Source organism: Carassius gibelio, chromosome A1 (assembly GCF_023724105.1).
Source record: "Carassius gibelio isolate Cgi1373 ecotype wild population from Czech Republic chromosome A1, carGib1.2-hapl.c, whole genome shotgun sequence".
Lineage (NCBI taxonomy): Eukaryota > Metazoa > Chordata > Actinopteri > Cypriniformes > Cyprinidae > Carassius > Carassius gibelio.
In genome coordinates this window covers 29,360,793-29,373,745 of record NC_068371.1, presented here as the reverse complement: position 1 = coordinate 29,373,745, position 12,953 = coordinate 29,360,793, and the positions used below count along the sequence as shown (strand labels likewise).

Sequence of the window (12,953 nt, the reverse complement as noted above, 5' to 3'; positions counted from 1 at the left end):
ATGTTATGTAATCAGTAGGTTGCTTACCTGAGTACATGTGCTGCAGATTTCGGATGACTGGCAGAGAGGATTTGTCCCAATCTGTGCCTGAACACGTGTGTCATACAGAGGGCTTTCGAGGTATAAACAAATGCCAGAAAAGGGTTATAAAGTTTCTACTCTCAGTTTTGTTTGGGGGGAAATTATAAATGAATACAATTAGGCAGTGTTTTATTATATATATATATATATATATATATATATATATATATATATATATATATATATATATATATATATATATGTTTTTTTTTTTTTTTTTTTTTTTTCAATCCATGCTATTATCACTTTAAGCTGGTTAAACTGGTTTTTGAAATGTTGCTGGTCTTAAGTCATCTACCAGCCCAAGATCCACTAATGACCTTAAATGTCTAGCAAAGTGCACTTAAAATAACTCAGAAACAGCTCAGTAAATGTCTAGGCTCCAACTGTTAAATGACACTGTTCATATAAGCTCATAAAAGTTTGATGACTAATGATCACAATCCATCGGAAGAGTTTTAAAACTTGTCCACCATTACCATACAGCAAAATAGTTACAACATGTTCTTACCAGCACCATGCATAGGCCCTACCATATTCAATAATAACTGTAAAAAAAAAAAAAAAAAATCCATAAATTAAGGAGGTGATTTCTACTCTGTTAGATGTTGAAGTTTAATGATCCACTATTATGATGTCAGATAAATTAAAACATTTCCAGAATGACAGAATGTTCTTTTGCAATTATGAATGACAATTTAATGACAAATGAACATTTTTAAAAGGCAGTGGGTCATAATATTATATATACTATACATATGTTTAGATGATTTTGTTGATGCTGAAAGTTGCTGAATATTTTTCACAGTTCTTTATTACAAGTTGCACTGTGTAAAGCTGCCACCTAGTGTAAAGAACAACACACAAACAAGCAGGGAGCATGAATATATATATATATATATATATATATATATATATATATATATATATATATATATATATATATATATATATATATATATATATATATATATATATAAAAACCTGTGATGAACCTTACATTATGTACTCATTGTTCTTAATGTCAGGTGTCTTCTCTCTGTATGATATTCTCTCCACAGTATTTGGGAGCGGTGTGTTCCGTTACAATCAATACCAAAGTGCTCAGCTGGTAGCAGTTGCCAGGCAACGAGGACGCGTATCCCTGGTGACGAAAAACAGTGTCGTTGAAGCAAAACAGGGATATTATTATGTGTGTTACAGTTCATTAAATACAAAACAACAACATTTTGCTGAGTTTTAGAGAGGACCGACAAACGACCACAATGGAGGTAACTTATGTTCATCTGCAACTTTTGCCGAACTGTGGGGAGACATAGTACTAAATCTTAGAAAAAGACAGCTAAAATGTAGCGTTTGAGATGCTAATATGTAAATTAAGTTAGCATCTCAATCACTATATTTTTGCCGTGATCCTAGTGATATATGTTAAATATTTATTGCATTACACTGAAGCATTTCAGTGTTTTGAGTTGTTACAGTAGAGTGAAAAGCCACGCTTTTAAAGTTCTACTATCTATGCTAGATGAAAATAGCTAAAATATACAATTAAATTATTATATTTTATAGGCTATACAATAAAATGCACATAAAAATACAAAAACCTTTACTGGGTCAGTTTTATGGACACTATTCTTATGAGCCTTTCCCATTTTGATAATGTGATTGATTTTTTAAAGTACGTTTTTGTACTACTGTCAACATTGTTGTGAACATTAACAACTTGGTTTATGCCAGAGTCCTTTTAAGAGTATTCTATAGTCTTTGTTTATGCTTTGTGAAAACATATAAAGTGGTACACATGTTTGTAATGCCACTTAAAACAACACAATGGAAATTTTCCAGAAAGTGTCCCACTTGAACTGCATTCATTATTTGCTGTACCCTTTTAATAACACAAGCATACAATCATTTATTTATTTATTTTACAGCAGAAATTGCAAATTGAAAACTAATTATAAGACTTAGTCAGTTCCAGGAAACAGTTCTTCTGCTTCGACAATTATGTCTTTTTCTGCCAAAAATTAAATAAAAGTAAAAAAAAAAAATAACCTCAGGCCTTTTCACCCCAAAAATCTTTTGTGAATGTTTAATTGCTAAGAGATTTGAAGTAATGATTTGAAAGAATGATTGGCCACAATCAATTAAATGAATATTTAGATGGATTAGGCAAAGCTTCAGTCTATAATTCCTTTCATTTTTTTTTTCTGTGTTGGTTTCTCCATGAAGCCTGTGAGCTCTCCAACAGCTGTATTAAAACCAGCACCTGCTGCTGCCTCTTTGTTCTTTGTGTTTGATCATGTATTTCAGTATGTCATCAGCAGTGCTACTGCAGACTTGCAAACTGTTACAAATCTGCCAGACTCTCTTCAACTCTTTCAGACTCTCTTCAACATGCACACTTTCAGCATAGTTCCGAAGTTATCAGACAACATCTTCTAATATCTTTTACATGTTCTGATTTTCAGACTGAGGACAGCGCATTTGAAACCATGGAAAAGGACATAGAGGAGGTTTTAAACGAGTTATCAGGAGACGACAAATTAGAGAAGTTTCATGTGGAATATGAGAAGATCGCCAAAGCCCTGCGGAAGTCCCACGAGAATGAAAAGAGACTGATGTCCAAATGCAGGGAGCTGAACGCAGAGATAATGTCCAACACCGTCAAAGTGTCCACAGCCATGAAACTAGCGGATGAAGATCAAGCCACAATCACCTCCCTTAAAATGGTAGATTAGCCTGAAATGACCGCACTCTAAAATGGACATTGTGCTCATTTGTGTCTTCAAAAATAAACACGATGACCTCTGCATGATGTCCTCTTATATGGTAGAACATTAGACCTAATTTAGAGCTGTTTCCACATCGCTTGCTTTAGCAAATTATCTGTTTATTTTACTGTCGCTTAGGAAATTGACAAGGCCTGGAAAATGGTTGAAGCGTCACATGCAAAGGAGTTGCAGGCAAAAGAAACGATCCAGAAACTAAAGGAGGATATAACCAGTCTCAATAAGCTTATTGAAAAAGGAGCTGGAGTCTCGGAGGGCCAAGAATACAGGTGAATGATATACAACATTATGTTTTGATTGCACTGGCCTTCAGAGGATCTTTTTAAGGTGTTCTGGTGGGTATGGGGTACAAAGCTTGTTCATAAACCTCTTTGAATGTGTCTAGCATGGGCGATCTGTTGAAGATCAAAGAGGACCTTACCAAGCAGAGAGACAATCTGCTGTCAGAGGTGGTGACTCTGCGGGAGAACCTCACTAAAGCCACTGATGCTCAGCAGGAGATAGAGGCTGAGAAGAACAAAGCCATGGACACAATTGCTCAGGTATTACATAAAAAACATTGTGTATGACACCACTGGGTCTTGTGATAACTTTATGTGAGGGTGCAGTGTACATATAACATGCAAGAACATTAAATCAAAAATATAATTGGCTCATTGTATCACCGGAATCAATATCAGCTGTTTTTTTTACTCTTGTTTTCCCGATTTTAAGACTATGAAAACGTTTTAGTATTAATTAAAGCATTTTTGTCTCAAATGTCCATCTGTGTCAGCATATCAATATTTGAAATATGGTGTGTGGTGATTGTTACTCTTCAAACGTCTAAGAATAACTAGCAGTTTCTATCTTGGATCTTCATATGCTGTGAGAAATGGAACATAAATCCTGTGAATGTGGCACTTAAACTTGTACATTTGGACAGACTTGATTCCCCATCACCTCCCTGGCAAATAAATCTTCAATTGTTTAATGTGTATAAAAAATCAATAAGTGGTCTGACAAACCACTTTAAACTCTGAATGTATTCCATTTAAAAATTATTTTAATTCTGATTCTTATGATGTCTGAACAGTATGTCAGACAGACAGACAAACATAGATATATAGATATATAGATAGATAGATAGTGCCCTTTGAAGGCATTTGCAATTTATGCCATTTGGAACAAAACTGTCTCTCTGTCACAGCTCCAGCAGGACATCCAGGTGCGTCAGAATGAGATTCACCGGGAAACCAGGAGGAAAGAGAAGTTGGAAAAGGAAGTGAAGCAGCTTCAAACTGACCTGGAGTCCAAACATTCAGAGATTAAATCTCTGACTCAACATAGCCAGCGCTTGCAAGATGATCAGCAGAAACTGGAACAACAGCTCCAGGAACACAAAGTACGAAACTCTGGTCTAGGGTCAGTGGGAGAGGGAGTGACATAAAGTCACTCTTAGTTCATTTTAACTGCCAAAATCGTTGAAGAAAACTTTATTAAACAATAACTAGGACATGTAAACGTTACAAAAGTTGTATGTTTCTGCATTTTTCAACTTTATGAACAGCATTTCCATTTGAGAATCTATCTAGAGGAACAGCTTGTCAGATTTAGCTAATATCTGAAGACATTTTTCTACTATTTTATCACACAGCATATAGCTAGGTTGGGAACAAGCGTATACACGCATGCAGAACTTGCGAAAGTAATTTGTGTTCTTTCTGACAGCTTATAAATGAGAAAACCAGCAAAGAAATGGAACAACTCCAACATCGCAACTCTAAACTCCAGCAGGATAATGAACAAAATGGCATTAGCCTAGAGCAGTTCTCCCAACAGAACCAGCAGCGAGCTTTGGACCTGAAGGTACACACACACACACACAATCTTTAATTAGTTAACTAAATGAGGACAACCTATGGACTAATTATTAAGCACTATAAACTAACCTCTATAAACATTTTTTTTTTTATATAAGAAAAAAATATATATTTAATTTATTCAGTTGTTCGTTTTTCAAATGAAGATGCCTCAAAATGAGATTTCGCCATTTGAGATTTTCATTACAGCGTTATTTAGAATTTATTCATCTAGTTTTTCTAGAGTCTGGGGACAATTTTGTCCTTACAGTATGCTTACAGAACTTCACCTCATTACTAGAGAGCAATACAGAATGATGCATACTGTGCTTGGCAGACATTTCTAGGCATCAAACTGTAGGTGCACATACTCAAATCTACAGATTTATGGAGCTGCCCTCTTAACATTGGACAAACATTTCTCACTCTTATATAATTAGAGCTCTAGAGGATGAAGGTTTCCATCCCTCTTCCTCTCCTGTCAGACTAGTGATGGATCTTTTCTGCTCGAAACTTCCGTCAGGCTCCCAACTGAGTCACAGTGGGGGTTAAAACAGCAAATGTTACATTAAATGAAATGCCCTGTATTCTCTTTGTTCTGCCTTGTATTGTAGTGGCTTGAGTCTGGTGGGAGATCAGTGGGATGAATGCACCTCTCTGCAGGATAAGCTTAAGCTGTATTGTTAGGCAAAGTCAACCTGCACATCACTAGATTCCCATTTCTCATTTACTTGGTAGTGTTGGCACTCCCAGCTCTCCCTCTGAGTCAGTGTGAATGAGTAATGAGCGCAAACCTCATGTTGGCCACAAGGGGGCACAGTTTCAGCATCCTAGATCCCTCTTGCTTATTATACATGTACATGTGTTCAGCTTATTCTCCAGCAGTTATCTTCTTGTGTATCTATATGCATCTATATTAGTCAATAAGTCAGTTATTCAATTCACAGTGCTGATATAAACACATATTCCAAACAATATGCACTCCAAGCCCACGGAAGCATAAGTGTTTAAATGGCATGCAAAAATTATACAGTACATTTAATTTACTCTACCGTTCAAAGATGGAGGTCAGTATTTAATAATTTTTTTTTCAAACATGGTTTCGTTAAATTAATAAAAAGTGCCAGTAAATAGTTTTATATTGATGTTTCTATTCAGATAATTGCTGTTCTTCTGAACTTCAGGTTCCACAAAAATATGGGGACTGTGTTCAACATTGATAAAAAATAGAAAATGTTTCCCAAGCACAAAATTAGCATATTATAATTATTTTTGAATGCGCCACTAATGGCAGCTGAACAATTACAGGAATAAATTACAGTTAACAAATAATAAAAATAGAAAAGGTTATTTTAAAAATTACTGTTTTTACTTATGCTTGGTGAGCATGAGAAGTTTCTTCTTTCAAAAACATTATACATTTTACCAACCCGGGACTTTTGAACGAGAGTGTATATATTAGATTTTGTTTATAGCTACAGGTTTTCTGCATAAGCCTGGTTGTTTTTAACGAGTGCTGAATAGTTTGGGCTTCACATGTACACACATAGACAGTAATGGTGTGTGTCCTGTGTGCTTCAGATGAAAGAAGAGGAAGTAGCCCAGCTGAAACAGGAGATTGCTAAACTTACCAAAATGAGAGAGGGGGTGCAGCGGAGACTCAGACAGGTGGAGGAGCAGAAAGTGGAGGTGGAGAACCAGAGAGAAACACTCAAGAATCAAATCACTGGACTGGAGAGAGGCAAGAAAACACACTTCCCCACAGTTGAACTCTACAGCATAAAAGTGTTATTTAAATATGTATGAATATGAAATGCCACTGTAGTAAAATGAATTTCTACATTCATATAATTACACATTCAATCAAATCCTTTGCAATTCCACTGCTCTATTCAGATCTTTACCACTGTACTAGTACTGTACTGTCCAGCCTAGATTATTTCAGGAAAATGCAGCTTTACCATCAAAGGAATAAACTGTTTTAAACTGTTATAAACTGTATTAGTATTTCACAATATTTATCTTTTACTGCTTGTTTGATCAAATAAATGCAGCCTTGGTGAGCATAAGAATTCTTTCAAAAACATAAAAAATCTTAATTATTCCAAACTTTATTCAACTGTTTGACTGAGACAGATTAATACTGCACATGTAGAACACAATTTTCGATTTCTGAATTACTGGTATATTTGTGCAGTAGTGACTGTTGTGACAGCTTGCACAAAGAGAGTACCGTATTTTTCAGGCTATAAGTCGCACCTGAGTATAAGTCGCATAAGTCCAAAAATACGTCATGATGAGGAAAAAAACATATATAAGTCGCACTGGACTATAAGTCGCATTCATTTAGAACCAAGAACCAACAGAAAACATTACCGTCTACAGCCGCGAGAGGGCGCTCTATGCTTTCTTTGGTAGACTACAGGAGCACTGAGCAGCATAGAGCGCCCTCTGGCAGCTGTAAACGGTAATGTTTTCTCTTGGTTCATTTCTCTCGGTTCATGTCAAATTAATTTTGATAAATAAGTCGCACCTGACTATAAGTCGCAGGACCAGCCAAACTATGAAAAAAAGTGTGACTTATAGTCCGGAAAATACGGTATGCAAAAATGGACAATTTGAAACTAAATTATGATGTTCTCAGGGAAAGAAACCTTGACTAAAAATTTCAAGAGGACTTGAGTTAAGACTTCTGTTTTCCACATCTGTTCAAAAGCCCTCATCTTCCTTTCTTTGTTCTCTTTCTTTTTTTTTTTTAAACTGAGGTAATACGTTTTGAAGGAAGACAGAGCTGAGAGTAATTAGAATCAAACAATGAATACATCTAATTGATTTTTTTTCTTTACCCTGCTCTCCACATCTCTGGTTTTAATTTCCACTGGTAAATACTATCCTGTTCACCTTCTGTTCTTTCCCGCTGATCTGAAAATCTAGAGGGCAGGTTTTGGTTAGATAACTGTTGTTTACCAGGCGCAAGCTTCTTATTATTTAAAGTAGTAGTATTTAAAATACTACATCAAAGCTGTTAAAGGGCAAATTATTATTATTATTTTTTTTAAATATGTAACTATCAGATGGTGTGTATATATATATATATATATATATATATATATATATATATATTAATAAGAGCTGTATTTACCTGCACATAAAACAATAACAAATTCAATTAGTGTGACAACTTTAACTTGGACAAATATATTACAATTTGAAAATTAATTTTTATAAACCTTTCCTCCATATGAATCATTTAGAACAATCGGATTCATTAAAAAGAATCATACTTCTGGCACTAAATGATTATAGACAATAAAGTATGTTTGATTATTGTAATAACTTTCTGTTTCAGAGAAATTTAGACATTTCAGATTTGAAGGAAAGGCTTGTATGGTATTGCAAGCTTCATAAAAATTGGGAGTAGTTGACAGTTTTAAAATTGTTTATTTTTGCAAATGCTATGATACTCAGGCTAGTAATTAACACTCATTCTAATTATGAAAATAGTCCCAGGTATTTAATGACAGAAGTGTTGGTAATGAAATGAAATTTAATGTATTAATAATTTATTCTACTTTAAATGCATTTAGTTATGTAATATTATTATTTAAGTCATTCCATAGCATGTTGTGTAATTTTATATATGCATTTATTTTAATTTGTTTTATATTATATATTATTACATATGGCCCATGCAAAATACGGTAATATTAATTTACATTTTTAATCAATTTAAATCTTTGATTTATGGACATTGTTGTTACTTTTATACGGTAGATAACTGGCCATGTGAACAAAAATGTCCAGTGTAAAATCTAGGCTGTGAAGCGAAAAGGGTTGAAAACCACCATGTGCTTTTATGTTTCAAATATATTCAGTGTAAAGGTTTCGTCTTGTGGTACAGTAGTTTATGTATTAATATCTGTGATGCACACCTGCAGTGAATGACATATGATCTGAGTCTGTTCTTGAACAGATTGGTCTCTGGTCTTCCATCACTTACTTTTCCCACTTCTACACCAGTGCTCACCCAGTCTTTCGTCTTCCAACCTCTGTGACCTCTCGCCGACACCAGCATCCATTACCCTGATGAGACCCATGATCTGTCCATCCCAGCTGAGCATGTGAAGATAGATTTCTCATGAGAGGTAGTGGATCCTAATGGCTTCAGCTGTGTCTGGGAGCAGTGTGCTAGATAGTGTAATGGTAAAGATCTGGTCTGCTAACTAGAATGCTGCATGTTGATCCATCAGCGTTGTGTCATTAAATATAGTACTTAGGTTGCTCCGGTGAGGCCGTCCCTGTAAAGTTAGTCACTTTGGATCAAAGCATGTTCTAAATGACGAGGTCTGTGGAGTGCTGGTGCTTAACCTTAGTCTTATCTTGACACTATACAAGCTGCATTGCTCAGGGAAACCCTAAGGCCAATGTAGCTGGACACTTCCATCAGTCTCATCAATTATTGACTATCTGACCTGTAATCCAGAGAGCTTTGTCTGAGCAGGTTGTTAGTAGAATTGCTGAGCAAAAGCCAGACTTCTGCACTTCTTTGATGTGAGTGTGAACTTTCAAGTAATATTTTAAAATGGTTGTTTCAGAATGTTCTGTTGCTAGAAACTGTTTCCTGCTCTGTGTTTTGGAATCTATATAGTAGTTCTACAGCTGGCTTTGATTCAAGACTTTCAAGATCTTATACTAGACTTTAAGTGATGTCTCAACACTGTACTAAAAGATGATAAAACTATTACATGGTTAATTTTTTTTTATTTGCATTAAGCATGTTTCTCTCTGCTGTCCTGTGATCCAATTAGAACACAATGAAATATATCTAACGTTTCGTATTTCTTGTGTATGGAAAATGTATGCACTTACTTTGCACTTAATTTATCGCAGTCTCCTTGATGCCATCTGTGCGGTTTGAGAAATAATCAGACTCGTCATCAAGCCAGTATTTTATAAAGAAATCCTCATATTAGTGAAAGTCTCCTGGCTCTGATTGGACGGTTCGAATGGAAGGTGTTTGACGGCTGATGGATGGAGCCAGAACCCTGTTGTCATTTTAATCGGGGTTTCCACAGTGATGGATGTTGTCATCTTAATCAGAGTTGGCTGGGTGATTGATGAGATGGGCTGTGACAGTGGGGTCGGTGAGCTGGCCGTCCAAGGAGAAGAGGTGGCAGGGTCATCGGAGGACAGAACATGGAATGGCCATTTCACATGACAGCGCAGCCCCGCAACGTCCACTCATGCATGCCTGCTCGCTGACAGCCAGGACACGTCACCATTCCTTTCCCCTTTTTGCTCCTTCCCATTCTTTCCTTCAGTCTTTCCATGTCCCGGTTCTCTTTTCTACCTCCTTATGTCTGCAGCCATATAATGGGCTTTTTGAATTGTGTAATTATTTTACATTGGTCCTTGACAGAATGTGGAAAGTGCTTCTGAAAACAACCCTATTAGCACAAAGCCTTTCAAAAAGAAAAGTAACAATTAGCGCCGTGTCCTGCTGGCTTTGAAAAAATAATAAAGTATAATAATAAAGTGCTTTATTTTTCTGTTTTTCTTAGAAATGGAGATAGCAAAAAAGCAGATGGATACGGACAAGAAGGCTATAGATGAACTGATGCGGGAGAGGGACATCCTGAATAAGGTGTGCGGATACGTTTCTAATTTACTACTAATGTTTTTCTAAAAAAAGTCTTGAAAACAACCTCAGACAAAATGTACAAAATCGAACGAAACGTTACAAAATGTAATGAAACCACCCCAAAGAAATACATTTGGAAGGAATAAAATAAAGGGACAAAACCCTGTCCTTCTAGGGCTGTCAGTTGATTATATATTTGTTAGTTTATTAATATAACTGTATTTATTTAGATTATCATTTGTGTTTAATAAATTAAGTATTAAATAAATATTAAAATAAATCACCCTCATAAAAAACGGTTTAAAATAGATTTATTTATCTAGTTTATGTAATTAATTAAATAAAAGATTATTATTTGTATATAAAGCCCCTAAAACATTTATTTATTTAAATGATATATCAAATAATCAATCAAATGAACCACACACACAAGAAGCCATTAAAACCTTTATTTACTTAGATTATTGTTTCAGTAATTAAATAATATCTCAGATAATTAATCAAATTAATCACACATATTAAAAAGCCCCTAAAATGACTGTTTGTTTAAGATTATTTGATTAATTAAATAGTTTATCATATAATTAATCAAATGCATCATACACCAAAAAAACCCTACAACGTTGTTTTAGCTCTTTTAGTTTGATCTCCTGGTACTAATCTGAAAACGTTGAGTCTTTATTATATTTTATCCTAAGGCCTAATTTTCTGCAGCGGTTCTGGTTTTTCAGAGTTCTCATAGCTTCCCCACGCTGTTATGATGCACAGATGGATTTCAGAAAACAAGAGAAGGTGCACGATGTTTCTGCTGACATGCTGAATATTGCATTGCTATTGTGCATATGAAAAAAAACATTATATTCATATTTAATCCAGAGGAGACACTCTGTCTCACAAACACACACACTGTAGCGTACAAACATGACTTTTGATATCATCTTACCTTGGAGAGTCATTCCTTTGATCTACTGAACATCAAGACCTCACAGAATAAAACCATCCTATTCTCAAACTTTGAGAATTTGTTTTTTTTATGTCTATTTTCTTGCTAAGTATATTTACAAATTGATCTTTTAGTGTAACCTCTTGTGTCGGTGTGCACGTTTTTGTTCCAGAATATGATCAAGGCGGCCAATGAAACGGACAAACAGCAGACTATTGTTAAGCTACACGAACAGTCAAAGAAGAGTTTGGAACAGGAGATTTTAAACTACAGGGACGAAGCCCAGAAACAGAGAAAGATCATCTACCAGCTGGAGAAAGAGAGGGATCGCTACATAAACGATGCCAGTGAGCTCACCAAGAAGGTACAGCAGACACACACACACACACACAAACACTGCTCAGTGAGTGATCGAGAATGTCACCTTGAAGTTAATTTTGTTCATTTTTTAACCACATTTTGAATTTTTATGTTATCATAATGGTTTCTGTATTTTTCTTTTTATCGAAACAGAATGTAATAATTTAAAATGAGACAAATCAACTAAATAACTTTAAAAGAGGATAGAAAGTGAAATTGAGGACACAGGAAAGACCTACAAAATGACTATTAATTTAAAGATAATTACAAATAATTACAAAGAAGCAGCAAGAAACAAAATGAATGAAACATGGCATTTTAAAGTATAAGAATTCTATCTATCTATCTATCTATCTATCTATCTATCTATCTATCTATCTATCTATCTATCTATCTATCTATCTATCTATCTATCTATCTATCTATCTATCTATCTATCTATCTATCTATCATCAGGACATTGACTGTAAGACAGCGCCCCTTGTGGTAGTACTGGGAATGCAACACTTGATTGAGATGTGGATTGAATTTTAACCCATTTCAAAACGTCACAAATTCAATCTAGCTTGTGTTGCTTGATGTATTTACAATCGTACTAGCATAAAGTATGTTTTAGGCCTAAGAGAGAAAAATATTCCAAATCTCCTCACATTTCTTTCTCTTGTTATTAGGGGTGTAACGATACGCGTATTCGTATTGAACCGTTCGGTACGACGCTTTCGGTTCGGTACGCGGTACGCATTATGTATACCGAACGGTTCGTTGGAGTAATTAATTATATTTGAAAAAAAAAAAAAAAAAAGAGAGAGATAGAAATATAATGATATGCGTTCAACAAGGTAGCCCAATAACCCAAACAACGTAACAGGCAACGCCCCTGACACTCCCGAAGAAGAAAAAAACACCATCTTATATGTTTATGTTAGGCTACTCAGCAGGCGCTCGCTCACTCAGTACGCGCTGAAGGCTCGTTGCAAAATAGCCAATGCGTTTAACAGACTAGAAATGAGAAGATCCCCCAATAACCAACAGGTCTGGTGTTTGGGTGCACTTTGGATTCCCTTTAAGCTATAATGGTGATGGCAAGAGAGTGGTGGATAAAAAAACAACGGTATGTCGCATCTGCAACATGACAGGGTACACCAGCGGGAATAAAAAAAAAAAAAAAAAAAAACCCCAGCGGGAATATCTGGGATATATGCGTCAGTACTATCTGGGAAAAGACGAAAAAAAGGAGAAACATGCACGCAGCAAACTATCCCTGCAGCATTTAGACACTATAGCTTACAGGGAATCCA

General features: G+C 35.3%; 1 protein-coding gene across 1 annotated transcript in view; it reads left to right on the top strand.

Moving 5' to 3' along the window:
- Positions 1–1,328: 1,328 nt before the first annotated feature.
- LOC128017772 (cilia- and flagella-associated protein 58) overlaps positions 1,329–12,953 on the top strand; it is a 68,798-nt gene continuing 57,173 nt past the window's right edge. The window contains exons 1-9 of the mRNA XM_052603293.1: positions 1,329–1,352; positions 2,550–2,810; positions 2,991–3,139; positions 3,256–3,412; positions 4,060–4,254; positions 4,581–4,718; positions 6,293–6,452; positions 10,273–10,355; positions 11,468–11,659. Of these exons, the coding sequence (XP_052459253.1) occupies positions 1,347–1,352; positions 2,550–2,810; positions 2,991–3,139; positions 3,256–3,412; positions 4,060–4,254; positions 4,581–4,718; positions 6,293–6,452; positions 10,273–10,355; positions 11,468–11,659 (1,341 nt within the window). The 5' untranslated portion in view covers positions 1,329–1,346. The remainder of the gene's footprint in view (positions 1,353–2,549; positions 2,811–2,990; positions 3,140–3,255; positions 3,413–4,059; positions 4,255–4,580; positions 4,719–6,292; positions 6,453–10,272; positions 10,356–11,467; positions 11,660–12,953) is intronic.